The following is a 26,078-nucleotide window of genomic DNA, read 5'->3' as shown; positions in this document are numbered from 1 at the left end:
CATGCTGACATCCACAACCTAACTGTCCCACCAAGACTTAAGCCCTGGATTTCAACTCTATCACCACGAACCCCTTCATTATCATTTATTCATTATCACTTACTGTCTAGAATAATTGAAGGGGTGGTGCTGAAGCCTACCCAGGGGATCCACAACCCTGGAAACCTCCTCCCAGCCCTCTGGCTAGGCAGGGGAGATTTTAAGACACCCACAATAAGGTTGTTGGGACAGGACAGGAGAGCAGAGCCTGCTCTTCCTCACAGACCTTCACCCCCATGGACCTGCGTTCTCCAGTGGGTTGGACTTTGATCATCTCCCTGCAGTAAAACAGCCAGCCGTGAATTTGCTAAAATGGCAACTAAATGCCCCACCAAGAAAGGAAATAAGGTCATGATGGCAGATGAAATTCAACAGTATCACTTTATACCAAATGTCATGTAGCAACGTAATCTAAACTCTGAATTCTTTGAAATATAAGAAAGAATTGAAGATAAAATTAGTTTTATTGCAGCAATGCAGCAAATTAGAAGACCGATAATGGAAGAAATCTCCAGATTCAGGGACTTGGTGGCTGGTGCTGCTTAGCCTCATGCTGCCAAACAGCTTGCCCTGCCAACCCTTTGAGGGCAAACTGTGGCCAGCACAGTTCTGTAGGTAGCTGGCAAGATATTCGTGCAGTGCCTGTACGACCCATTCACCGAGCTGCCAGTCAGGAGGAATATGATGTATTTTCTTTGCAAATTAATACCTACATCTCTGCTACGGATCCAAGCAAGTGCCAGTGGAGCAGAGGCAAATGCAGCATGGCAAGGAAATCTGCACTAGCTGCAGGGCTTCAGCAGGCAATGTGTTCACGTCTCTCTTGATAAGCAGAGCTGAAAATAGTAGACAATAAAGAATCAATCCCTTCTTCTTAGTGGAACTTCTCAGAAACAGAGATGTTTTGATTCAAATTTCAAGCCCTTTTTTTCCTCTCTAAACCCCTCTGCTGCATAGTCTACCACAAAATGAAGTCTCTGAGGTGCCATGCTTTAGAGAAGAATGTATGGGGGGGATTTACTAACCAATTTATTTAGGCTCTGCTTGTGATCTCTTTTGCTGTGAGCACACAGGGGTCTCTGAGAGGCCACCTCACGCCCAGGCAGAGCCGGCATTAGGACAGGGCTGGCAGCAGAAGGCAGCGATGGTGTAGCAGGAGTCAAGCCCCCGTCTCCCCCAAGGCAGCGAGCGGGGGATGCCTGAGCTCCAACACTCCCTCCCTCCACGTCGTCAGTCACCGAACAGGTTGTGCAGAGGAAAAGGAATGAGCACCACCTTCAGAACGGCAATAAATTATTTCCCTTGGGAACAAAGGTGCAACTGTGACGAGACAAAGCGGTGGGAAAACAGAGCAGAGAAATTGAATGCATTCTCTGCAATTAGAGCTACAGCTGCCAAGTTGTTTCTCACACCGTCACTACAGCAGCGGTGACAGCTTCGGTCTCAGCCTGACCTTCCACCCCCGCCCAAGCCAATGGCAACACTCCCATTGATTTCTGCAGACTCAGGGTTTTGCTGCGATGACAAATATCATCGTTTCTTCACCAGATCTGTGGGCACGGATTCACATTCATGATACTTCCCTGGTGCAAAAGGGACCCACGTCCCTTGTAGACCTGCGCCAAGATCTTACACGCAACCAAGCTTCTTCCGCTGCCTCGCATGTGATTTCTGCTCTCTGCTCTTCGTCGGCAAGTTTAAGCAGCTGTCCACCTGAGCACAGGAGCTCCAAGAAGCCCCAGGCAGAAAGATCACCCAGGCCTGGGCACCACTGGAGCAACTGGCCACGTCCCCCCCCAGGCTTCAGTCTCACGCCAAGAATGCATGGAAGGAGATTTGCCTTAGTTAAGCACAGTAGAACCCAAGACTCCAACATTCTTCATGCCACTCTGCACTCTGTTTCTTCAGTTTCACTGCAGGGAACTTTTCAGTTAGGACTTTTCCATCCTGTACAACTGGTCGAGGGGAGTAAAAATGTTCATTTTACCAACGCGTTTCATTTTTCTTCAGTAAGACCAATGTCGGCCACCCAGGTGCTCCCCTGACAGCGTGCCCACCTTGCAGAGACGGAGTGCTCACCGCTGGCTTGCGAGGGCTGTCGCTGCTCCCCATGGCCCTGCCCTTCCCCTCTGCTTCTGCACACATGAGCCAAAAAAACAGATCCTCAACTGGTGTAAGTCTCTGCTGGGAGTGCTCCCCCTGCTCTCAGCAGGGACGTGGCCCTCTGCCACCCCTGCCCATGCTTTCCCCTTCACTTGGGCAGGCGCTCTCAGGTAACTTGAAACACTGTGTTTTTCCCTTTCAAACCCATCCTCCCAATAAACTGAATAGAAACCAAAGTGAAAGTAAACAAACTGAAAAAAAATACAGCAGGGAGGGATGGAAATTTGAGCCCATAGTGTTAAATTGCGCTAAATAACCGAAAATCAATGTTGTTCTTCCTTTTCATCAGGGCACAGCTGTACGTTCTGCAGCACTCCAGGGACACCTCCACTCATTCCACCAGACTGCTATGTGCTCTTACTTTTATTACTAGCAAGGGTCCGTTACCGACAGTAAAAGCAATATCCCTGAAAAGAGTAATGCCTTTTTTTTTTTTTTTTTTTTTTTTGTAAATAATAGATGTAATTATAAGAGAAGTGGATTTTTGTCTTATTCTATTACTTTCATAACTTTCCTAATATTCCTGCTGATGTCCAGGGGTTCCTGCCTTAAGACGAATACTCAAAGGCACACCAATAGCTGCAAGGAACTATCCATTTAAAAAACTCCAAACAGCACTTCAATTAAGACACTGCTTTAGTAATCATCACTGCAGCCTTTCAGAACAACTGAAAAAGCAAAATGCAATTAAGAATGCTATCTATCATTAACAGAAAAAAAAAAAAAAAAAACAAAAATGTACAAACAGAAGAAAACCCAAATCTTTTTTATAAAGCTTCCAACACACTCCTCAGCCCGGTATATCCCATCTGGAGACAGGCAGAGGAATCCAGTGGCAACACATGTTGATTTTGCCTCTGTTAAGGGAGAGGACCCGGCCACCCAGGACTGCGGAGCACAGGCTTCTTGGTTACTCTTCCATGTAAAGTGGTTGTCCTGGGTTGAGTGAGTGGTGGAGTTTTTTGGTGGCAGGGGAGGGGGCTATCGGGGCTGCCCCCTGTGAGTCCCTGTGAATGGGACTGGCAGCTGATTTAAGTATGCCAACACCCTGTCTCAGGCATTTTTTCCCCGCACTGCTCTAAGTTTGGCTAGTCTAGAGCTAAGGCACCGTGCTTCAGGAGAGCCGTGTGGGATGACGGGGGGCCTGGGATGCCCCACTCACTCAGAGAGCAGGAACAAGCCCCTTCGGAGGAGCACAGTGTGTCCGCTCTGACCCCATAAGCTTCCCCAACACTTCTCCAACAGCTTAGATGGCACCCAGGGACAGAATTCGGTCTTGTTCACAGCCTTGGACAGCAGAGCTGTAGGCATCTCCTTGGGAAAGAGCTACACCAGTACGTGTCACCTGCCCGACCCTCCGTGCTGCCAGCTGAGGAGCAGGAGCCCAGATGGAGCCCAAATCGCTCCAAAGGGGAGTGGGGTTACTGCCGCAGGCTGGCTGAGCTCTCAGGAGCAGACACTGGCTTGTGTACTGTCAGGCAGAAACTTTCTGAAAAAGCGTTGACTCGGGGAAAACAGCCTCATCCAATTAACAAATGTTCTTACTTTGCTTTGCCAGGTGACAAAAGCAAAGGGGAAGCAATTCAATTCAGCTGGTCACACAGCCACTCCTGAGTTTCTGTTTTGCATCCCACCATCTTCACCAGTGATATTTATTACTTGCTTTGGAGCTGGGCTCAGGCATCGCGGCTGAGACCGGGTCACCCCTTGAGAGATTCTGCACACAGGGCTGGTGGCAGACTGGGTCTTAACACTCGTATTGAGGGAATGGATATCAGACAATACACACCTTCCTCCTGCTTTCACAATCAAGGGGCCGAACTGCTGGGAGATAAAGAGCCTCTTCCAGAGGAATTTTTGTGGCACACAGGCATCAGAGCTGAATCCCCTAAATCCAGGTACAAATCTTCACAAGCACAAAGGGTACAGCCTGAACAGACACTGCAATCCAGAACCTAAAATATTGGCCATTACCTCACCATCACAGAAATAAATGTCTTTTAACTTCTGGATGCAAACTGCAATTTTCAAACTAGCATCTGCATCTTCCAAATAAAATGAGAGAAATTGCTCATTAAATCAAATGGCAATGAAGTGGGGATTCAGCCACAGACATATTCAAGGAATCTGACAGACGGACATAAAACTGCTCAGATCCATTAATGTAATGACGCATTTGATGAGGAAGTCACTTGGGGCATGTTAGCATGAAAACTGCAAGGGTGAGATACTATAAGCCTGATATTTCAGCACTCTAGTTTGCCTGTGCCAAGTATAATCCAGCCTATGATTTAGAGCCACCACTCAGTGACAAATTCAAGAGGCAAGGACCAGATGTCATTTAACAAAGAAGTTTTCAAAATCTATCTAACCTAGAAGCAGAAACTTAAAAAAATTCACCCCAGTTATTAAAAGCCTCTCTTTTCTTGGTTATGCAACATCCAAAAAATCTTTAGGAGATGTTAAAATTTTTATAGAGATGTTGCTGAATTCTTCTGCACAAGCAGCTTTTCCAAACATCCTCATCCATCAAAATGATTCTTTGCTGATAATTAGCCTCAGAAAAATGCACTTAATCAAAGTGACATCCATTACTTCTTGCTACTGTAAATAGGACTGTGGCTTCTGACAACGATTTTCTGGAAAGTATTCAGACTATTTAAATTAGGTAGCAAATAAACTCCTAATGGCACTTCTCTGAGATACAGTTTAATTTTATTTATGGGCTTTTTTTATACATGCCCCAACCCAGTTGTCAGCACCATCCAAGAAAAGAGAATGCAGATCAAAAACTGCCATAGTCAGGACAGCAAAGATCAAAGGGATGCCACAGCTTGTGGTATAAAACAATATTTATCAATTCAGCAGATGTGCTTTCTCAGCTGCCTTTAATCAGCAAAGACCAGTACCACTTTAGAACAGAAGCCCTCCTTACAGAGCCCCAACTTGCAGCGCCGATGGGACGCTGCATTCGGCTCCTCCTCACACTGGTACCACCGCGCCGCGGATCCCCGTGACCGGAGGAGTCGTGTGCCAAGCACGGGAGAGGGCAGCCAGGCACAAGCGGTATTCATGCCCCTAGTTCTTCACCTTCTTTTTGCTACAGGATCAACATCTTAAACTCTGATTTACTGTCATATTCCAGTGGCTCCGAATACTTTCATGACCACAAAACATCAGTGAGGTAAGAAATGCAATACTGACACAAGAGAGCAGGACCCATCTCTTTTTCTCCCAGTACTGACATTGACAGAACGTTCCAAAAAGAGGGAAAAACTTCTAAACCAGACAGGACTTATGCCAGACAACTGAGGTAACTTCAGTGTTCATAAAAAGAACATTCTCTCCCCAAAGGAGAAATTACCTCCCAGCGCCCATTAGTCAGATTTATGCCCTGAGACAGCAGTTTCTATCCTCTGGAAACTTTGAGCTGAATGACAGTTAATCCTGTTTCTGTAACTTAAAGACCTGACTGGCAAATACGTCAAGCATAGTGTTTAAATACAGTTGCACTGCATTCAGATACAGCCAAGCCCAAAGTCTTCCAGATGCCTCATGTAGTGAGCTCCAAAGATGAATAAGGACACGTTGGAAGGAGCACTTTCATTTGACAACTCTAGATTTGCTTGTCATTAGGTTTTTCCCTCTCTGTTACACAAATACATCTACCTCACCCATTCCTCTTCCAGCCAGTTGTTTCTTATTTGTTTCCTGGCTGATTTATTACCATCCTCCACACAACATTCAAACTATTATTTTAATTCCCGTGTCAATCAGTCTACCTGCCAAAGAGTAAGCCTTACTTAGATCGACTGCCTTCACCTTTCACATTCTAAAAAGAAAAGCAAAATAGAAGCAGCCTATTTCACCTATTCCACCTCATATTCATTGATCAGTTCTTTCAGTCCATGGGTTATCTGGACATGCTCTCTCCTGTCATACCACAGCTCTCTAATTATCTACTTGTTCCAGCAAGCTCTTCTGTCCTCAAGCTCCAGCATTACCTCATTCTCTTACCTCAGTCCAGCATTGGTGCCTCCTCAGCATCCTGTGATGAGGATGAATTAATACATCTCTAACAAAAGTGATTCTAATTTCCCAGAAGCAGCAAAACCTGGATTCCCCTACAGTTTCCCATCCTTTCAGTCTTCTGCTGACCCCAGAAACCTCCTCACTTTCAGCAGCACACTATCATTCTAGTATTTGGTGTTGTTTTTTTTTTTTTCCAAAAGCAGATATTTGAGATGCTAATGTCTTTAGCATGGCTTTTATAAATAAATGAGATTTTTAGTGCTATGGGTGTTTTCCTTCAGTGTTACATCTGTAAGTCCAATGAGCTCTATTTTGCCATTCACAGTTCCCCAAACTGTTTACGCGGGGGAATTTTCCTCAGCACATTCCTGTCAGTGCTGTAACAAAGCACTTCAAAGCACATCCCTGAGCTGCTTAGTGTTTATAAGCACAGCAAAGCCAAAAAAGCTTTCTGCTTTTCTTCTGCTAGCTTAAGTCAGCTCCGTACTCAGTTGGTTTGAAACAGACTAATCTACTAGTCATAATTACCACAGCGAGCTTGCTTCTTCTATAAGGTCCCAGTATCATTAACGACTTGGACTGAAACTGAGGCCTAACAGCAGCATTTCCAAAAGCCTATGGCAGTGACTTACCTCAATTCCCAGTGAAGTCAAGTGAATAGCAAATGTGTGCTCATAGATCTGAATTCCCAAACACACTGTGAAGTTTTCAGTATTTTCTAGATGAAGGGGAAAGTCAAACAACTAAAGATAGCCCCATAAAGCCGGTGAAACAAAGATATCTTGAGAAATAAGGTCAATGAATTTAACAAAACAATCCAGAGTATCTCCACAATAAAATTAGAGATTCTGAATCAGAAACACTCAAATCTAGTTGAAAATTAAGGTTAAGGGTTTAATACTGAAACGCAGAAAAGCCTCACAATCTGCAATTGCTATCTTCTCTATTTCAGATCCATTAAAATACTTAAATATGAAAAATACTAAAACTATGAACTTCAAACTTATCAAATGAGCCATATCATAACCATTCTAAAATCCAAACATTTTCTGCAGCAGGAATTTCCTATCAAGCTCTCATCTTATCCCATAAAACTATATAAATGTTATGTGCCTGGTAAGGAAATCTGGGCTTCAAAATCTTGAGGATCACAAACTCATTTGCAAGACAGATCAATTCTTACACATCTTTAAAAGTTTGGAACACTTATTTAGAACATCTGTAAATCCCACATACTCAAAGTCAAATTCACTTTTTTTTTTTTTTGCATGACACTTGTTCACATTAAAAAAATGGCATTACCTTTTAACACAGATGCACAAAAGCCTTGATGCAGGTGTATCAAATACACAGCAGCTAGACAAAGGCTAACTCACCCAAGCAACTGAAGGGCTTTTTAAAATAGGAGTTACATCTCTCTCTGTTTACACCATGTAGTTGATTGGTGGCAACAGAAGACAATCTTACTGACACCCCATTAGCATTGTAGCTCCTTGAATTTTATGATATGAACAGAGTTGAAGGGAGGGTTGTTGTTCTTCCTTTTCATTTAACTGCTCTGCTCATGGAATTCACTTGCCACTGATGGCATTCCTCCTTTTGCTTTAGCTCACTCAACCTGGTAATAAATCCCTGCCAGCCAGCCAGGAATAGCAGGCTTGGCGCTCAACCCATAAAGGCCATTTCTCTAGACAGCCCAATAAAGGAAGAGTTGTGCCACATCCACAGCAGCTCTTTAAGTTACTCTGCTCCCATCAGCATCCCCTGCTGCAAAGACAGCCCCTGAGAACAGCCTGGATGAGCTTTACCTCCTAAATAAATGTACACACTCAGCACAAACTCCGCATATGGCTTAACAGGGAGCTTCACCAGCCCCTCACCTCACTGATTGTATGCCATGCAGCTCCCAGACAGTGGTCCCTTTTCCTCCTTGCCAACCCCTCATGGGACTCCCAGACAGAGCAAGCTGCCCAGCATACCGACACATCTCAATGTCTGCTGCCCCACTATAGCCACAACTCCCAATGCCCAGCAGCTCCAGCGTGTCCACCAGCCCAGGAACATCCACATATTCCCAGTGCCTGTTGTCCAAGACATACCCACACACATCCCCGTGGCCTCCGTCCCCAGCACGCCCACGTACATCCCAGTGACCCCCTGCCCAGGCACGACCACTGGTTCCTGCAAACCCATCCCAGTGCCCGCGCACTCCGACGCGCTCCCGCACCCCGATGCCCCTTCAGCCGTGCATGACCACTGGTTTCTAGGAACCCACCCCAGTGCCCGTGGACCCCGACACGCTCCCACACCACGATGCCCACCAGCCGTCGCGCCCCCCCGTGCCCAACCCCACCCGCCGAGGCCGCCGCGACGGGAACGGGCCGTCAGCACCGCGGAGAGCTCCGCGCCCCGCGGGAATCAGCACCACGGAGAGCTCCGCGCCCCGGCGGGAATCAGCACCGCGGAGAGCTCCGCGCCCCCCCCCCCCCCCCCCCGCCGCGCCTGGGTGTCCCACTCGGAGAGGGCGGCCGTGGGTGCGCCAGGTGCGTGTCCCCAGGCATGTGTCTCCCTCCCTACACCCCCTCCCCGTGCGGGGGTGCCCCTGTCCCCCTCCCCTCCCCTCCCCCCCCCCCAGTGCCCCCCGAACCTGTCGTCGCTCTGGAAGGACTGGTCTCCCAGTAGCAGATCGCGGAAGCGGTACCGGGGCGGCAGGGGCAGCACCTCGGACTCCAGCTCCGTCATCTTCAAGGCGGCGATGTCCAGAATGACCCCGCTGCTCTTGCGGCTCCCGCCGCCGTCCCCGCAGCCGCCGGGCGACGAGAGCCTGCGGGAGAGAAGGGGGCAGCGGCAATGGAGGAGTGTTGGGGGGGGGAGGGGGGGGGGGAGGAAGGCCTGTCTTGCTTTGCCCTGCCCGCCCCCGCCCCGGCACCTCCTCCGGGGCCGGCCCCGCGCAACCCGCACCCCGGCACGCCCGCCCCGCAGCCCCCCGCCCCGGCTGCAATTACATTGCGGGGCAGGCGGCGGTGCCCCCCCTGCAGAACGTTCCCCCCGGGGGCATGGGTGGCGAGGGGCTCGGCCGGCCTCAGGCGAGGGGCCGGCGGGGTGGGCGCAGCGCGGAGCCCGGTCCCCCGGAGCGCCCCGCAGGGCAGAGCCGTGCACAGGACATTTGCTTCTCAGCAGCCAAACAGCAGAGAGGAAGGGGAGCCGATGGAAAAGCCCAATCGCCAGGAGGAAATAAAACCGCTCGCAAGACAGATCTACAGCTGACAACCAAACCCAGGTCCACCCCCAGGCTCCCCCCCCCTCCCACTCCCCCTCCCCGCAAAGAAAAGTATGGCTGGGAGGCAGACAAGGCAATGGCTCTGCAACCGTGCTGGAAGCAGAAGCACAACCTCCTCTCCGGACTGCCAGCACTTAAATCACCTGAACAGCCTCAGTATTAAATGAGAAACCGCGAACACTGATGAGTCAGTCATCTGTCCAGCTGCCAAGTGTCGTGGCCAGGAGGATATATCAACCCATCCCTTGGTGTGCTGATGTGTCTGATCAAGGGGCAGGAGGGGTTTGGGGGAATCACAATGCCTGGGAGAGACCCAAAGTGATTGTTCAGACAAAGACAGCCGTGTATGGCCAGCTCCATGCAGTCTGCCTTGCCACACAGAAAACAGATCAAACTCAACCAGCTCTCAAACTATCATTTCAGAGGGCTAAGAGCTTGTCTTTGGTCTCCTTCATCAAACCACATTTACCAGCCAGAACATGGGTACGACACCGCTCCCGTGTCAGCTAGAGCTACTAACGATAGCAGCTCAGGGTTGAGCTGGAACTTCCCTTCACAAGCTGACACAGCCATTCAGTGGTGTAAAGCCAGTGTACAGACACACAAGATCACAGCTCCTGATCCTTTGGGTTCTGGCTTCATCAGTGAAATTTATCTGTGCTGTGGCAGGAACTCCAGTTCCAGAGATCCTTTGTGGAAAGTGGGAAGGACAGGGAGATCTTAGAAGAGGAGACGTGGTGCCTCTGCAGTGAGCTGATTCTTTGTCCCTCACGTGTAACTTTGGAGTGTGAGGCAGGCAAATAGCTGAAAGGCTCCAACTGCTTTCAGATGTACTTCCAAGGGTCTCACCCAAAGCCTCTCCAACCCATTCCTATCACCTTCCCACAGCTTGGCCTCCAGTACCTACTGCATAAGCTACATACACGTAAAAGAGCTTCAAACAGCTGAATGCTAAATTGGCAATAAGCAGACATCTTGGGGTTTGCGGCTGGCTGCAGAAACGTGATCTGAGGCTCCTCACACACCATCTTCTACCTGTAACAACTCAAACCCCTGTAAATAAGTTCCCAGCTGACCAAGTTCCAGAGTCCTGATCTGCTGTTGTTCCTGAGTTTCTGGAAGAGCAATCAGCATGCAAAATTTCTGCTGAACACAGCCCCAGAAGACAATGCAGCTCACTCTCAGTGCTTCAGATTATTTTTACTCATATTATTTGCCACTTAATTCTATACCCTCAGAGCTTCTCAATTCCTTTTAGCTGCCGTATGCACACTGCAGCCAAGGCTCTGCACTGAGTAATGCATCTGTGCAGGGCCTTCGGCATCAGGGAGGTTATTCTATGATATATATTGATCTAAAACTCGGTCTTTAGGAGAAATCAAGCCAAGCTCCTGACAACTCAAGAACTCCCTCTGGATCAACTGATATAAGCACAGAAGTTAGCTGACCATCTCTAGCTCACATTGCAAAGGAGGATCTAACATTAATCACAAAAACAAAGCCACAATGAAGTCTTTCCTCTTAGAGCTTAACTACAACAAATTAAGCCAAAAAATACTTTCTCCGGGCCAACTCCAGCAACGTTCTAGCCCAACTGAGATTTCGTGTGAGGCCAGGACAGCATCCTAAACGGGACTTTCAGGGAGAGAAAAAACAAATTTTAAAAATCATTCCTTCTCTGACTCAGCTGCATAATTTAAAGTGGGGAGCCAGGTGCCTAACTCCAAATGTGGGCGATTACAACTGCATTTGAAGGAGACTGTCACACACAGTAATCTCCAGTGATTATTAAGCACCTGTTTAAAAGAGCACGTTGTTTCCTTTCCCGGAGGAGAGGACAAGTGCTACGGCTGCACAGCCATGGACACACCAACGGCCATGTGGAAAGGGCACCTTCACACAGAGCCACCACCCTGGCTGACACGCATCACAGCTCCCACGGCCCGAGCTCTGGGCAGGCGGGTCCACCATCATCCACCAAAAACCAGGGACACTCATGTCTATGTACAGCCAGCCTCTTCAAATGCCTAACACTTGTCTTTTGGGGTTTAAGGTGTGTTTCTGTTTTTTAAACTCCACCCGATTCCTTTCAAACCCAATTGATCCATCTCACTTGGCCTCAGATCATGTGCCAGGTTCATTAATCAAGGCAAATACTTACCACTGTCCTTTTTTAGTGTTAAGAAATTGTAGTAAAATCCAATTATATCAGCATCTCTGGAAACACAATTTCTGCTATGTATTTGCATCTGAGTTTCTTCTCCAATCTGCAGTAGCAGCTACATTTGTAATATATTCTCTCTCATTCTCGCATATGAAATCATTCAGAATTTTAAAGACTTGGCACATTTGTTTATTCTGGATGCAGATTCAGTAAGACAAATATTGCATGCACCTATTTGATAAAGATGTCTTTATCAATTACACAGTGACTTTAAGACACATTGCACATCAGTGTCTTAGAAAAAAGGGCTCCTGCACTGCACACAGATCTCCTGACATCAGCACAGAGAATTTGCAACCCTCCTCTCCACCCAAACATCGGGATTCTGAGCTATAGAAATGCCACAGCAACCCAGCTACTTCTTTAAAGCAGTAGTGATATAAAATAAAAAAATCATGAACAAGCTTGTTTATTGCATAGTCTTCAAATACTACTGGAAAAAAAAAAAAAATCCCAAAGTGATTTATAGCTAAATACAGGACTGCAGCTTTATTTTTATCTTCCCTTTCCTTCCTTCCTCCAGAACCATGTACCACTAAAAATGCACGTTGTAATCAGCATATGGAAACCTCAACACTATTCCACTTTCTCGCTACGACACCGTCTCTCCCCCAGCTTGGCCAGCTCCCCGGCAGCAATCGGCACGCCGGGAGGGGGACCCCCTACTGCTCAGCCTCTTGGGAACACGGGAGCTGGGATCAAGCCGAGTGTGATCCAAACCAGATCTCCCCACTGATCTCTCCTACCACGAAACTGCAGCTAGACGCAATCGCCACCCCAGTTTAGCAAACACAGCTGCCCCACGGAGCAAACTCTAGCAGGAGCCTCGGAGCTGCACCAACCTTGGGTTTCTTCAATAAGCTTTCTCATGCGTGGGCTGGTCGCAGTCGTGTTTTTCCCTTGCTGTATTTCCACCATGGGGAACACAGGAAAGCTACGCTGCTGACAGCACCATCCCCTGAGACTGGGAACGCAGGCAGAAGACCAGTGACAGCCCACACATCTGCCTGTGCCAGCTGGGGCTGCGCCTGGCCGCGGGGGCTCTGCAACGCGCGTGCCCTGTGGAGCTCGTCGGAGGCTGCTCGGGTTCCCAGCACCCAAGAGGCAGCTTTGCCTCAGCAGAAACTCCACGGGCTGGGAGCCTGTTGTTAGGATTATTTTTTTATTATTATTTTGTACTATATACATCAAAGAAGAGGAAGGACACAACCCAAGTTCCTCTTCTGCTTTCTTGCACGCTACACACCACAGAGCATCCTCCTGCTTCCCACCATGAACTTATCCCAAACCACCCAGGGTCATCAACAGATCCCATAATCCTACCTTCTGGTACCTGCATGATGTAACTGCCTGGACCTGCCAGGCACCATCAGGAGCTCCAAAGCTCTTGGTGACAGCCCCCAGTCTACTGGCACCAAAAATTATTGAAGACTCTCCCAGAATGCCCTTCCTCTCCTCCTTCTAGGGGCTGGGGTATGCAAACAGAAGAAACAGCTGAACCTACATTTGGGGCAAATTCTTGCATAACCTACAGTCTAAATCCCTGCTCTCCCAGTACTCCGTGTTGTAAAAGGAGCCAGAGGCACAAAGTCCCGCTGGCAGCTGCCTGTCCCAACTCCATCCTTTCCTCAGAAGGATGTCGAGGAGTCTGTATGTGTGGGCAAGAAGGCAAGTACCTCGTGTCCAATCTCGACATCTCCTCCCCAGGCAAAGTCCCTTTTCCTCAAGCTTCAGTACCCAGCACATACTGCAACACCACAGCCAGCTGCTGCTGTGCCTCCTGTCACCTCTACCAGGGCAGGAAGGACAAGCCCTGGCTGAGAGCAATGGTGGAGCAGGTGTCAGACACAGGGTCTGACCTTTCTCCTGCTGTTGGCAGAGATGTGGGGCTGCAGCACAACCTGGTGTTAGAGAGGCAAAGCCAGCCTGGCTCTCACCGTGGCGAGGCTAAACCCGGCCTTTTGGGCAGCAAACAGGCACTGGTGGGGCTGGAGCCCCCAGATGCTCTGTGCTGGCCCAGACCCATCGTAGGGTAATGGTGTCTAGATTGCACTCGAGGGATGGGACGCTTCTCCCGAGGGCTCTTGGAGCCAGGCTGCCCCAGGACAGCAAGGACCTTGCCACGTCCTCTCCTCCCTGCCACAGAGTTTCACCAGCCACAGCTGCAGAATCTGGCCCTGCATCCCTGGTCCAGCAGTGAAGTCAAGCTCACAGGCTCTCAGAGCCTCTCCGATGAACCAAGCCGCACAGGAAATTCTGTCCTTTATTCTTCTATATTTATTAAAATATATACAACCATCTTCTATTTGCTTCTCCTCCCACAGCTCTTGGTTACCGGGTTACAGTTGTTCCCCCCTCTCTTTTTGTTGTTTTGGGTTTTTTTGTTTTGGTTTGGTTTTTTTTTTTTTTTTTTTTTTTTTTTGCTTCTGAGTGACATCCCTGTGGGGTCTCCTAATGGCCCCAGTGCGTGGGGAGACGCATGCTCAGTCTCCAGAGCCGGGCTGGAAGACAGCAACCCTTCCCACGCCGGTGACATGCGACTGCTGCCGCCGCTGGCACCGCTCTCCTGGCACGGAGGGGCAGCGAGCTGGCACAGCAGCACAGCCCGAGGAGACACAGGGAAGGAAAACAGCAGATCTGCACACGTGGGGGCAAACACACGTGGGCTACATCCCACGACAGGCGTGCCTCGCACACCAGCTCGGCATCGCCCTTCCCCGGACATCAAGCTCAGCATCTCTCGGGGCAGGATTTCCCTGCAGGGACGTCCCCGTGGAGGAGCCGGGGTGCTCGTCTCGGGCAAAGAGCTGCTTTCTCTGCCACCTCCCCAGCAGCGCGTGTTCCTTACCTCCCTGTGAGCACTAGCTAACATCACTGTCGGTTACGTCTCAGCTTGTCAGAGGAAGAGTCCCAGAGTTTTATTCCACCATCCCCTCCCCGTCCCCAGAGGTCACACGAAGCTCATTGATGCCATTCATAGAGATCAGGAGTCCTGGAACCCAGACGATGTGTCCAGAGCCACGGGAGGATTTTCTACACCAAGGTGTGGCCCAAGAGGGGCTGCGGTGGGGATGGATGCAGGCACAGGCCAACTGGTAGGGTTTTTTCACCCCAAAAATACACCGCCAAAAACATCTCTTCCATTTTCTAACCACAAGTCCCATGACCAAGTGATAAATCACTGCAATCAGAATGACTCCCAACCTTAAAGATAATCAACAAGAAGCACAAATGCTGCCGGCTACGTGAGCAGAGCCTGCCCCTGCCACACCTGCGTGGAACAAGCAGGGGACAAGAGCATTTATTGTGGGCAACCCCACAGATTAAACCAGGAGGACAGGAATGATGAACTAACGAACTCGCAAAGTCACTCTCTGACAATGTATGAGCAAGAACTGAAAAGACCAGCACTAGAGCCCCAGGTACTAACACTCTGACCTTGGTACAGAAAAGGGGAATCAGGGAAAGAGGAGGATCTATTTCCTTTAATGAAATCATTTTCTCCACCTCACAAACATTTCTGTGTCCACAAGCAACAGCCTTCCATTTCACTTAATTGTTTTGTCAGCTGCTTGTTATTTGCATGACAGTCATGGATTTTAAACTTTTTGATTTAAAGAGAGTTTAAAGTGCTCCAAGGGATGTGAACAGACCCATAATTAACATCCAAGTCCTGATTTCCAGATACTCTGGGTAGCTTTGGCCCAAGTCATGCTCTGCAGGTACAACAGCTGCAGAACACACACACACACATATACATGCAATACTGAAGCGCTCTGTCTCCCAGATTAAACTCCTGTGCCGAAAGTTGCAGCTCCATAGACAGCTGGACTGTCCACGTCAGAGGCTGCTGTTGCTCAAAACTTCCACAGAACTGCAGAACTCTGAGAGAAATCCATCCATCTCTTCCCTTTCAACGAGCGGGGGCAATTTAGCACCACAGGCCTCACAGAAAAATTAGCATTTTGTGTATTTCACATTGAAAATTAACAGGAAGCGTGAGTCAGTGCAAAGCTCCACAAGCCTTCCTCCCGCTGGCAATGCTATTTTCTAGAAGATAAAAGTAGAAATTGTACCTTCCAGGTCCAGAGCCGTTTTTCTTATTAGACAACCCAGTATTAGCAATTCAGCCCCACGTCTCCCCATTCCCTTCTGGCCTGATGCACACGTACGCTTTCTACAACAGGGTAAAACCCAGGGAAGGCAAAGCCCCACTGAGAAATCTTTTCACTTTTCTTTGATCCCAACAGCAGCACGTCGAGCGCACGAGCGGCGCAGGCCGGCAGCTCAGCTCCCCCAGCCCCGAGGGCTGCGGGTTGCCGAAGCCAAGGGCCAGGGAGCCAAGCCAGCCCTTTCCCCAAGAGCATCCCGCAGGGAGGGCCCAGGCGGGGCTAAACAAGTCACGCTGATGTCCCTGAGGATTGCAAAGCCTAAATAACCCTGGAAGAAAGGAGGGAGGGGAAGCAGATCCTACACATCCTTGGGTCCGGGCAGGCGAGGGAACCGGCTGCCTCTCCTCAAGCCTGGGCTGGGGCTGCCCACGCCGGTGAAGCGAGCTGGCAGCGCCTGGCCAGGTTTCATCTCTTGGTGTGCACCCCGTTCTGCAGAGCACGGACTTGATCCCAGTGCCTGACCAGTCACCCCCCTGCTCCCTGCTCCTCTGCCGGAGGCACGGGTATGTGCCACGGTGGGGAGGTGACAGAAGGGACACCTGCAGCCTTGGCAGCCCTTTCCACACATGCACCAAGTTTCCAGTTTAAGCCTTGTTATTTTATTTGTGGCACTGCAGGTCCCATCTTTCCCTTTTGCAGAGGTTCATCAGGCAGCTGCAACTGTGTGGGACAAAGAACAGGCTGGAGCTGGCAGGGAAGGGCTGGTGGGGAAGGGGATGAGCAGCACAAGAGAAGGCATGCACCAAGGGCCACTCATTGCAACCCTAAACCCCCTTTTGCAAGAGTGCACTGTAGACATTGCTGCAATTCAAAAAACATCCCCCAGCTTCTGGCAGCAAGCAGGCTTCAGCCTCTCTCAAAGAGTCTCCTGGAAGGAAAAGGCACTTATCCCCTCCTCTTTGCTCGGCAATATTAAGTAGTACCAAAAGAAAAAGCTGAAGAAAGCATTCTCAGTGGCTAGGGCAGGGAACCAGCCTGGGCTCCAGCTCCCAAGGCATCACTGAATTCACAAAGGGTTTTGTTTTGGAGAGCACTGTGTCTGTCACCCACAGGTCCCTGCTGTGCCAAGCGCTGGGGACGTGAACGCAGCATCTTCCTGGGAGAGCCATCAACACAAGACCAGCAAGAGGACTTCAAGGAGTGCATGAACGGAAAGGTGCCGGGAACGGGCCCCAGGGCAGCACCGGACCCGCTGGGCCAGACCCCTCCTAACCCGGTGCCGACAGTGCCAGAGCCACATCTCCAAGGCGAGGGAAGGGACAGCACCGAGCAGGCTTCGGACTCCCAACCAGAGTGACAGCCAGACCACAGAGCGTAACAGTCTATTTGCAACTGGTTTAGTCTATTGTGTAAATACGCAAAGAGTGCAAATTCGCTCGGATGATCACTTACAGCACAACGTGCCAGCCCCTGCTTTCCTAAGGCCACAGCTCTGCTCCCCACCCCAACACCCTGGGACAAGGGGCTGGCTCCTGCAGCCGGGAGGGCTCCTGCCACGGGAGCAACCGCAGGATCCCACTCGCTCGCCTTCTCCAGAGGTGAAGATTCAACTCACCACTGGAAGCAAACCACTTCCACCAGCGATTTGCACCCAAGGACAGGATGGGCACGACATTCCAGCTAAGCTCTGGCTGCAGCCACCCTTCCAGCCTGACCCTTCCCAGCAGGGACAGGCTCTGGAGCACCCACAGTGCTCTTCCCAGCATCCCGGCCATGAACAACCTCGGAAGAAGGGGCAGATCCGAAACACACTCAGCCTGCTGAGCCAAGGTCACTAACCCTGCCGGGAAATTCCTGACCCAGCCATCTCCAAGGCTATTTATGGATTACAACATTAAACTACATCTTCCTTGTAGGAGCTATATGCTGAGGAGCAGGTTTCCCGGAGCACCTGGCCCTGCCCCAGCAAGGACATGGCGCTTTTTTTTTTTCTTTATCACAGTGTTGGGTTTGCAAGGTGGCCTGGGAACACATGCAAGTTCATTTAAAAGAAGAATCATCCCCAGTGCTCAGGAAATTAAGCAACCAGGACTCACACTGCTGGAAGTGAAAAACAATTCCTCGCTGCGAGGCCAAATCATCCCCGCTGAGGATTTTGGAGGCTGTGCACACCAGGCTCCCCTGGGAAATCACCCAGCCTTTAATGACAGGGTGCTGTTGCACACAGGGATAACACCAGGCTGATGATTCACGCCTACCAACCGCGAAAAATCTTAAACCTAAACAGATTATTAAACTAAAAAGAGAGCAATTCACTTGTGACAGCCTCCCGTTCTGTTCCTGGAGCCAGTAGCCAACCTGCTACTATCACCTGCTTAAGAAGGGGAATACAATCCCTACCGACACCACAGCAAGTCTCTACACCTCAGCCACTCCTCTATTCACAGCCATTGGGTATCACTTATCCCAGTGCAGCTACGCTCACCGCCCAGACTTACCCCTCGGCTGTCCCACGGGTCCCTGCTCCAGCAGCTGGCATTGTGAGGAAGGCCAGAAAGCCAAGTGGGTCTTAGCCAGTTAGAATTCTCCCACGAGGACAATTTTTAGTCCCCACAAATCCTAACATTCCACCCCAGTCTTGCTCCTGGCCAGTGCACCCTTCTGCAGGCAGCGGCAGCCCTCCTTCCTCCAGCCCAGGGGACAGAAAAGCTCACCTCCAGCTCAAGCAAGGCTTAAAAGTCCTTTGCTCTCTTGCTGTTGCCCAGTCTATTTTCTTCCTGGGGCTTCCCCGCCCACATGGAGCTTACCTGGGAACAATGTCACCCTCTCCACCTTGAGAACCAGCCAAAACCCTCATCTTGGTAGATGACCAGTTGCAAGCAGGACAATGCTATCTGTTCCCAGCTCTCATCAGGATCGGCAAGGAGATGCTCCCGAAGCAGAGCTCATTACTCTCCAGATCATTATTCACAGGAGTGTATCTGGTATCCCATGGCACACTACCCTGGTGATGTCTCATTCCCCCTCAGCCCAAGCTGTTATACCCTCTACCAAATTTGCCGGTGCCCAGTATTTTTCAGGCTCATGTCAAAACAAAATAGAAAAAAAAAAAAAAAAGTTGCTAGCTCAGGAAAGTGCTAATTCTTGCTAATGATCTGCTGGGAAAATTCTCCCTTTAGTACAGCCCCAAACTCCTACAAGCAGCTAGGGATGAAGCACAGAAAAGAAACTTCTCGGTGCTCCAGACCCCTGCAGAACATTCCCTTCTATTGAAAGCAGAAAATAATAGATACGTGGGAGAAGGAAGAGTCTTTTCACACTGTTCAAGGATACAAAGGCTTACAGAAATAAACCCCAAGAGGCAGGCTTGTCAACCCACTTGCCAGACCAGGATGTGATGGGACGAAGAGGGAGATGTCTCGTGGATTAGAAGACAGGAGACAAACAGAAGGGGATCACTGAAGCAAACATCAGTGGGGTCCCAAAAGGCTCTCTGCTGTTCCATGGAGTCAGAAGTGATGGTGATGACTGCAAATTACCCAATACGGTCAAACCTAAACCTGACTGTAAACAGTTGCAGGAGGATCTTGCAGCACCGACTGACCTGATGATAAAATGTCAGACGAAAATTAACATCAATAAATGCCAACTAATCCTAAAGGGGGTGGAACAATCACCTTCCTGCACAGGCACTAGAAGGTCTGCAAATTAGCACTCAGAAAAGAGACAAAGCCACAGCTGACTGTCAGTGGTGGTCAAAACCCAAAACGTTAGGAGAGGCTGTTATACTACAGCAAAACCGACCACAGAGCCACACACGCTTCTGGTTCCCCTCCTCAGAGATGCTACAGCACAGAGGAGGGCAACAGAGATAACTACAGGGACATAAAACATTTTGTTCAAAGAGAGACTAAATAGACGAGGAGGAGTCTTTAGTCTGGGAATAGACATGATGAAAGGCAGGTGAAATCAGAGCAGACGACCAGGGAGCAAGCACATCACAAGAGCTGTAGGAACCCAGGGAAATCACAGGGCAGCAGGCTCAAAGGAAAAGCAGCGTGTTTTCTCCCAGAGCAACTGCGCCAGAGAATTCGCATCCTCTTGCAGAGGCAGAAAGCACCAGCAGGTTCAAGAGGGACCAGGCAAATCCCAGGGGAGGCATCCAGCCACATCATCCAAGCACAACCTCTGGGTACAACCTGTACAAGCTCCAGCTCAGGATCCCGATCCCGCAGGCTGCAGCCCTCCGGCGCCGGGAAGGGTTGCTCTGTACCTGCCCTCTGTCCCTGTCCCCGGCCACTCTCAAAGGACAATGTCAAAGGCCAGAGGCACCTGCGCTCAGACCTAGGATGGCTCTTTGCCTGTTTTTATTCATAAGAAGGATGAATGAGATGTTCCACACTCCAGCACAGTTTGGCATGGATGCAAGAGAAACGCAAGCAGGCTCCAAAACAAATTACGTGCAGCACTTGGGAATCAGGCGTGGAGGTCAGGAAGAGGTCAGGTCCCTGATGGGGAATTGGGAGGATTCAAATAGATGCTGTAAATATTTTTGCAGAGCAGAAAGAGCCTTGAGCACAAGCAATGACCTACTTTGCTGTTCTCCAGCAAAGGGCGACACAGCCATGCCAGAACCCAACAATAGTATCTAAGGAGGACATTCAGCATGTCAGGGGTCCTTTGTTAAACAGAATAGTTGGGGAGGGGGTGGAGGGTGTCCCAAAACCTCTTCCCACTGACCCAGGTGTGCTAGCAGGTACTCTCCTGTGGCAGTTTTTGCAGCATGAGCTGCTGACAGCCCTGCCGAGCCCCACTTTCAGACTCCTGCCAGAGCCACATGCTTCCCTTTCCTAATCAGCTGAGGAAAACAAGAGCCGAATTCCTTATCATCTGTGCTACATAAACGCTCTGAAAATACAGGGTGTTTGGCCCTGTAGTTCTATGGCTCCCTATTGCAATTTCTCCTGGAACAGCAAGGCCAGGATTCCCACGGGCAGCCAAGAGCAACAGTTGTTGCAATCCACAAGGCTGACTTTTTGGAAGATGATAAATGTCTAAGCTAGTTATCTCGCCTGGAGGAACTGGTTAATTAGCTACAGAGTCTGGTTCAGTGCAAGCTCTGCCAAAGCAGCATCTTCCCATTCATTTCCAGAAAATGGAAAACTTAAGAGACAACAACAGGCTCTCAGCTGCAGGGACCATCCTCACACTAAACTGAGACAGTCCACTTGATACATCTGAAGAGTAGCAGGAGAAGCCATGGGAGCATCAACCCACGTCTGGATGAGTGTGTTCACACTGCGCAAGAATGCCGTTTAATCACTGCTTTTTTCTTTTTTTTTTTTTTTTTTTTTTTTTTTTGCGTTCATATCCTTCATGGATTCAGATCAACTTTCCCAAGCTCTCCGAGAGACACGGCCCTGGGAACAAACCGATCACCCCAGGTTCAGCAAGGAGAGCAGGCAAACACCTGACTTTGGACTCAAACAGAGGCTATGACCAGAGCAGCAGAAGGTGCCTATAGGTATTTTCTACCATGCTGCCACTACTCCAAATTTTCCTGTGATTTCTAGGGCCAGAAAATACGATCTGTCCTGGCTGCCTAGTCAGACTCCTACCAAGCCAAGCCCTCTCTAGCTGGCACTCCGTAAGCACATCTGGAGCTGCCGTGCCAGAGGTGCCACAGGTCTCTCAGGTTGCTGTTCTCCAGCCCACAGCCTCAGCTTCTTGCACTGGGGCAGCCACTCCAGCTGGGACCCACTTCCCTCCACATCCTGCTCCCAAATCCATGATAAGGTACCCAAACCCGCCCCGCTCGGCACGGACATCTAGTGCTTACTCCACGTATAAACAGCAGTGCTGAACCTAAGCAGAGAGGTGCACTCTAGCAGACAAACAGATCTCTTGTAAAAGACATTAAAAACAGACATGAGAAAAGCCACATACGTCTAATTTAAGACACGATCTTCCTAAACAGCTTCTCCAGGTCTCATCGTGCATGCCGCCGTCTTTCACTTTTTTCTTCTTAAATAAGCCATAGTAGCAGGATGTCGCGGATGGAAAAACCAAGTCCCCTCTTGCCCGTCCCTGCTTCTCCCATAGGCTCCCTTACTTGTGCAGGATATTTTTGCATGAGCCCTTTCATATGGCTGCTCATCCATCACTGCTCCTCACCAGAGTGCCCTTACATGGGCAAGGCAGAGGAAGTGGAGCTGCTGGCCGGAGGAAGTCCTGTATTCCCCTAAATGACAGACTAGCTCCTTGTACAAACATTTACCCAGATTTCCCATGAGGTAGAAAAGTAAAATTTAGGCTATCTGTACCCTCTGGGTGCCAGAAATGTGTATTTGCTCTCCAAACATACTTTCAAGTGCTTTTACAGTTAACCCCTTGCTTTCCAGCTGGAAGGGGATTTCAGGATCATTGTCTCCTTATAAAGAGGGCCGGAAGAGCGCACATAGATGTTTACACACACACCTTCCCACTCAGGCAACTGAGATGGAATTTCTCTTCAACAGCTTTTAAGCCATCTCTAGATTTGGTAAGCAAGGGGATAATTGAGGCTTCCATTTATTTTAACGGGGCCAACCCAGCTGACGTCCCCTTGAACATTTAGCAGAAGGTACACTGAACATGTCATCCATCTGCACTGCTCAGATCTCTCCTGGCTCTCACATCCTTCTCACACACCTCTGGTAACAGGTCTCCTTGGCTGCCATCACACCCGCAGCTCCGCCTGGAAGCACGGAGGGGGGACAAGCCGAGGAGTCCGTGTAGGACCCCCGAGCCCTGATCTCCCCTGGGGACTGTGCACCCGCCAGACACAAACCCCACGTCAGCGTGCTGCCTTCAACTGAGCGGAGGTAAAACCCGCGGGAGGTGAGGAAGAAACTGTCGTACCAGGCAGAGGCTGAGCGAGAGCAGGTTGTTAAACGGGGACGATCATCTGCTGAAAGGGGGATGTGCACCCCCAGTCCAAGCTGCAGAAGAGGAAACCAAAGAGCAGATGAGCCACCGGGCCCCTGGGATCATCTAATGGGGGAGACAGTGCTTATTGCTCTGCCTGCTCCTGCACATTTCTCTTCAGCCTCTTTACAACAATCATTTTCTGCTACTTCAGCTGAATGGCACTGAAAAACTACATTAGAGATCCAGGCTGCTCTGAACTGGAGAAACAGGCAGCTCCAGGCAAAGCTGCCGAGTCCCAAGGGCTCCAACCAGCTTGTTCAATATCTCTGCAAGGGCAGCAAAGGGGCTGAACACAGAGGCAGGCAAGACAAGCCACGGAAAGCAACAGCATTTCAACCTCTCTGGAGCCAGAGGAGGTTAGAAACATATTGAGCTGTATGATAATAATTAGAAAACAAAGCGCTTCTATTTAGAATGAAAGAGACAGAAGGGAAGACCTTAGAACAAGAATTTTGTTGTTGTGCCTTAAATGAGGATAAATGACCCCAAGCAGGGCTGCAGTCTAAGTAATAAGGAGCAATAACTGCTGTCTGAGCTGAGCAACTCATCATTTTCCTGTAATGTTGGAGTCCAAACCCTCCGCAAGCTGCCGGCTCCAGCCTGATCCCTGATCTCGCCCCCCCCCACACACAGATGTGTTCAATAACCTCCTCAAGGACAGCGGTTCTGCAAACACACCAAGTACAGCTGCAAAATGAGCCAATTGGGTTTGATGAAGGCGCTACGGCTCCACAGCCACCCTGGCCAGCCCACGGCAACCGAACGGTGTTCTCAATGCCTTGGCCGCATCGGACATTGTGCCTCTGACAGAGAGGAGGGCAGGGAAAAGGATGAGGGACTTAATCCCAAGTGCCAATATTTGAGGATTTTACCAGTTACCCAGTCAGTGTCAATGTACTGAAAGTTAAAGAGTTCACTGAATAGACTGTTCCTTCTTTTTCCATCTGGGCTTTTAGGAATAAAAGATGGTCTCCCTAAATCATAGTGAGCAGATGTCAAAATAAAAAACCCCAGGTGACCAGCACAGGGCACAAACCCAACCAAGGTCCTTATCTGCCAAGAACTAATAGATACACGCACTTCATTTGCTCGTTTCAGATGACATTAGATAAGTGTGACAGTCAGAAGAGCCACGCTAGTAAACATAATCAAACCAATGAAAATAGAAAGGAGTTATCAGGAAAAACTGAGGTATTTCAGCAACAAGCACTCATCCCCTTGTGAGACACGTCTGCTGCTGCCTGGGCACAAGGGGACGGTGGCACTGGGTCCCCGTGATCCCCTTTGAGCAGCAATTCACTTCTACACCGCAGCCTCTTCCTCATATTGGACATTGTAACTTCGGCATAAAACCAGCCCAAAGCTGGAGCGTGGGCTCTGGTGCACCTATAGAAATGTACCCTTTTTGCCTGCGTGCAGTTTGGTCCTCTGGCTTCGGGGCTCAGCCAAACCAGCTCCTCCGAAACGCCGCCTGACCCGCACACCGCGGAGCACAGCCTCAATCTGTGCTGAGCACAACTGAGGGGCAGCGTCCACCCTTCCCACGGGGAATAGTGACTGGGAACAACTCGGGGATCCCCAGGCAGCCTCTAACCGCTCCACTCCCGAGGTGACACTGCCCACGGGGGGTGTTGGCAGGGGACGCCAGCCAAGCCTGGAAGCATCACGGAAACTTTCTTCCAGGCTCAGGGCACGGAAAGGGCGGTGGGAACGTGGGGTGAGGGTCCCGCGGGGCCGCACCTGGGTGTCCCCCCACCCCACCCCGAGGGGTCCCGGCGACGGCGCGGCTCCTTCGGGGGGGGGGGGGGGGGGGGAACGCGCTCCCCTCGGCTCCGCACGGCAGGGGCTCGGCGGTCCCCCAGCCCCGCGGCTCCCCACGACGGCAGCACAGGCGGCCCCCGGGAACCCCCCCCCCGACCCGACCCCCGGCCCCGGGTACCTGTGGGCGCTGCCATCGTCGTAGACGAAGGAGCGGTTGGTGTAGCACTCGGTACAGACGGCCGCCCCGCCGGCCGCCCTGCCCTCCGCCGGCCCCGCCGGCTTGTAGATCCCTTGCAGGCTCCGCTCCTCGCCCGAGAAAGGCATCAGCGAAGCGGCGCGGGTGCCCGGAGAACCGAGGCGGGTGCCCGGAGAACCGAGGCGGAGCAGAGCATGGGAGCCCCGCGCTGCCGAAGGCGCCGGCCGGGGGCTGCCGGCCGCGGGCAGAGCCACCGCCACCGCCACCGCCGCCGTCCCGCTCCCGGAGCTCCCGCTCCCGCTCCCGGCCGCCCATCACGGCGCGCCCCCCCGCCGCCGCCGCAGCAGCCCGCGGGCCGGCCGGGCGCTCCGCATGCCGGGGACGAGGCGGCGGCCGCGGGGGAGCCCGCTGCCGGGGCGCAGCAACAGGTCCCGGGGAGTTGCGGGGGCGGGGGACGGGAGCTGGGCGGGGGGGTGGCGGGGCGGCGGGGGGGTCCTGCCGTACGCGCCCCGGCGGAGCGGCCGCGCTCGCCGCCCCCCGCCCAGGGCGGCCATGGCGCGTGGCGGGAGCCGCCCCCGCCCCGGCCCCGCCGCTGCACCACGGCGCCCCCTGCCGCCCGCGCCGGCACCTGCGCCCGCCCGCCCCGCGGACCGCGGCAGCGCGGCCCGGCCGCCCCCGCGGGGGCTTCGCCTGCTTTGCTTTTCTTCTTTTTACTTTCTGTTTCCTCCCTTTTTCCCCTTTTGTATTTTTATTTCTTTTTGCCTTTTTTTTTTTTGACGCTTCCCCCCTTTTTTTTATTTTTTCATTTTTATTTTTTCCCTTTTTTTCCCATTTTCTTTTCTCTTTGTCTTCTTTCTGTTTTTTTTCCTTTTTTTTTTTTTCCTTTTTTTTTTCCTTTTTTTTTTTCTCATTTTTTCTCCTTTTTTTCCCTTGTTTTCTATTTTTATGTTGATTTTTTTTATTATTTATTTTTCTGCCTTTACCCCCTTTTTTTCTTTTTCTTTTTTCTTTTTTCCCCTTTTTCAATTTTCCCCTTCTTTTTTTCCCCCTTTTCTTCTCTTTGTTCACTTTTTCTTTTTTCCTCTTTTTATCCTTATTTTTCCATTTTCTTTTCTTTTTGTCTTTCCCTTTTTTCTCTTTTCTTTTTCCTTTTGTTCCCCTTTTTCCTTCTTTTCCTTTTTAATTTTCTTTTTGTCTTTCCCTTTTTTCTCTTTTCTTTTTTCCCTTTATTCCTTATTTTCCCTTTTTCTTTTCATCTTTCCCTTTTTTCTCTTTTCTTTTTTCCCTTTTTTTTTCTTTTTT

At 50.5% G+C, this 26,078-nt stretch overlaps 1 protein-coding gene across 9 annotated transcripts in view; it reads right to left on the bottom strand.

Annotated features, from left to right (window-relative positions):
• The window catches only part of KCNT1 (potassium sodium-activated channel subfamily T member 1), an 86,554-nt gene extending 61,487 nt beyond the window's left edge, over window positions 1–25,067 (bottom strand). For 4 of the 9 annotated variants that reach the window (XM_042786762.1, XM_042786761.1, XM_042786763.1 and 1 more), the window contains exons 1-2: window positions 24,759–25,067; window positions 8,882–9,058 (exon numbers count right to left, since the gene is read on the bottom strand). In XM_042786762.1, the coding sequence (XP_042642696.1) occupies window positions 8,882–9,058; window positions 24,759–24,904 (323 nt within the window). In that variant the 5' untranslated portion in view covers window positions 24,905–25,067. Of the gene's footprint in view, window positions 1–8,881; window positions 9,059–9,239; window positions 9,289–24,758 lie in introns of those variants that run through there. The other 5 variants (XM_042786764.1, XM_042786767.1, XM_042786765.1 and 2 more) reach the window with 2 other exon arrangements.
• Window positions 25,068–26,078: the final 1,011 nt, after the last annotated feature.

This window comes from Tyto alba, unplaced genomic scaffold (genome assembly GCF_018691265.1).
Source record: "Tyto alba isolate M040663 unplaced genomic scaffold, T.alba_DEE_v4.0 Super-Scaffold_11, whole genome shotgun sequence".
Classification (NCBI taxonomy): Eukaryota; Metazoa; Chordata; class Aves; order Strigiformes; family Tytonidae; genus Tyto; species Tyto alba.
The sequence above is the reverse complement of the archived record's forward strand: the minus strand, read 5'-3'. Positions and strand labels throughout refer to the sequence as shown.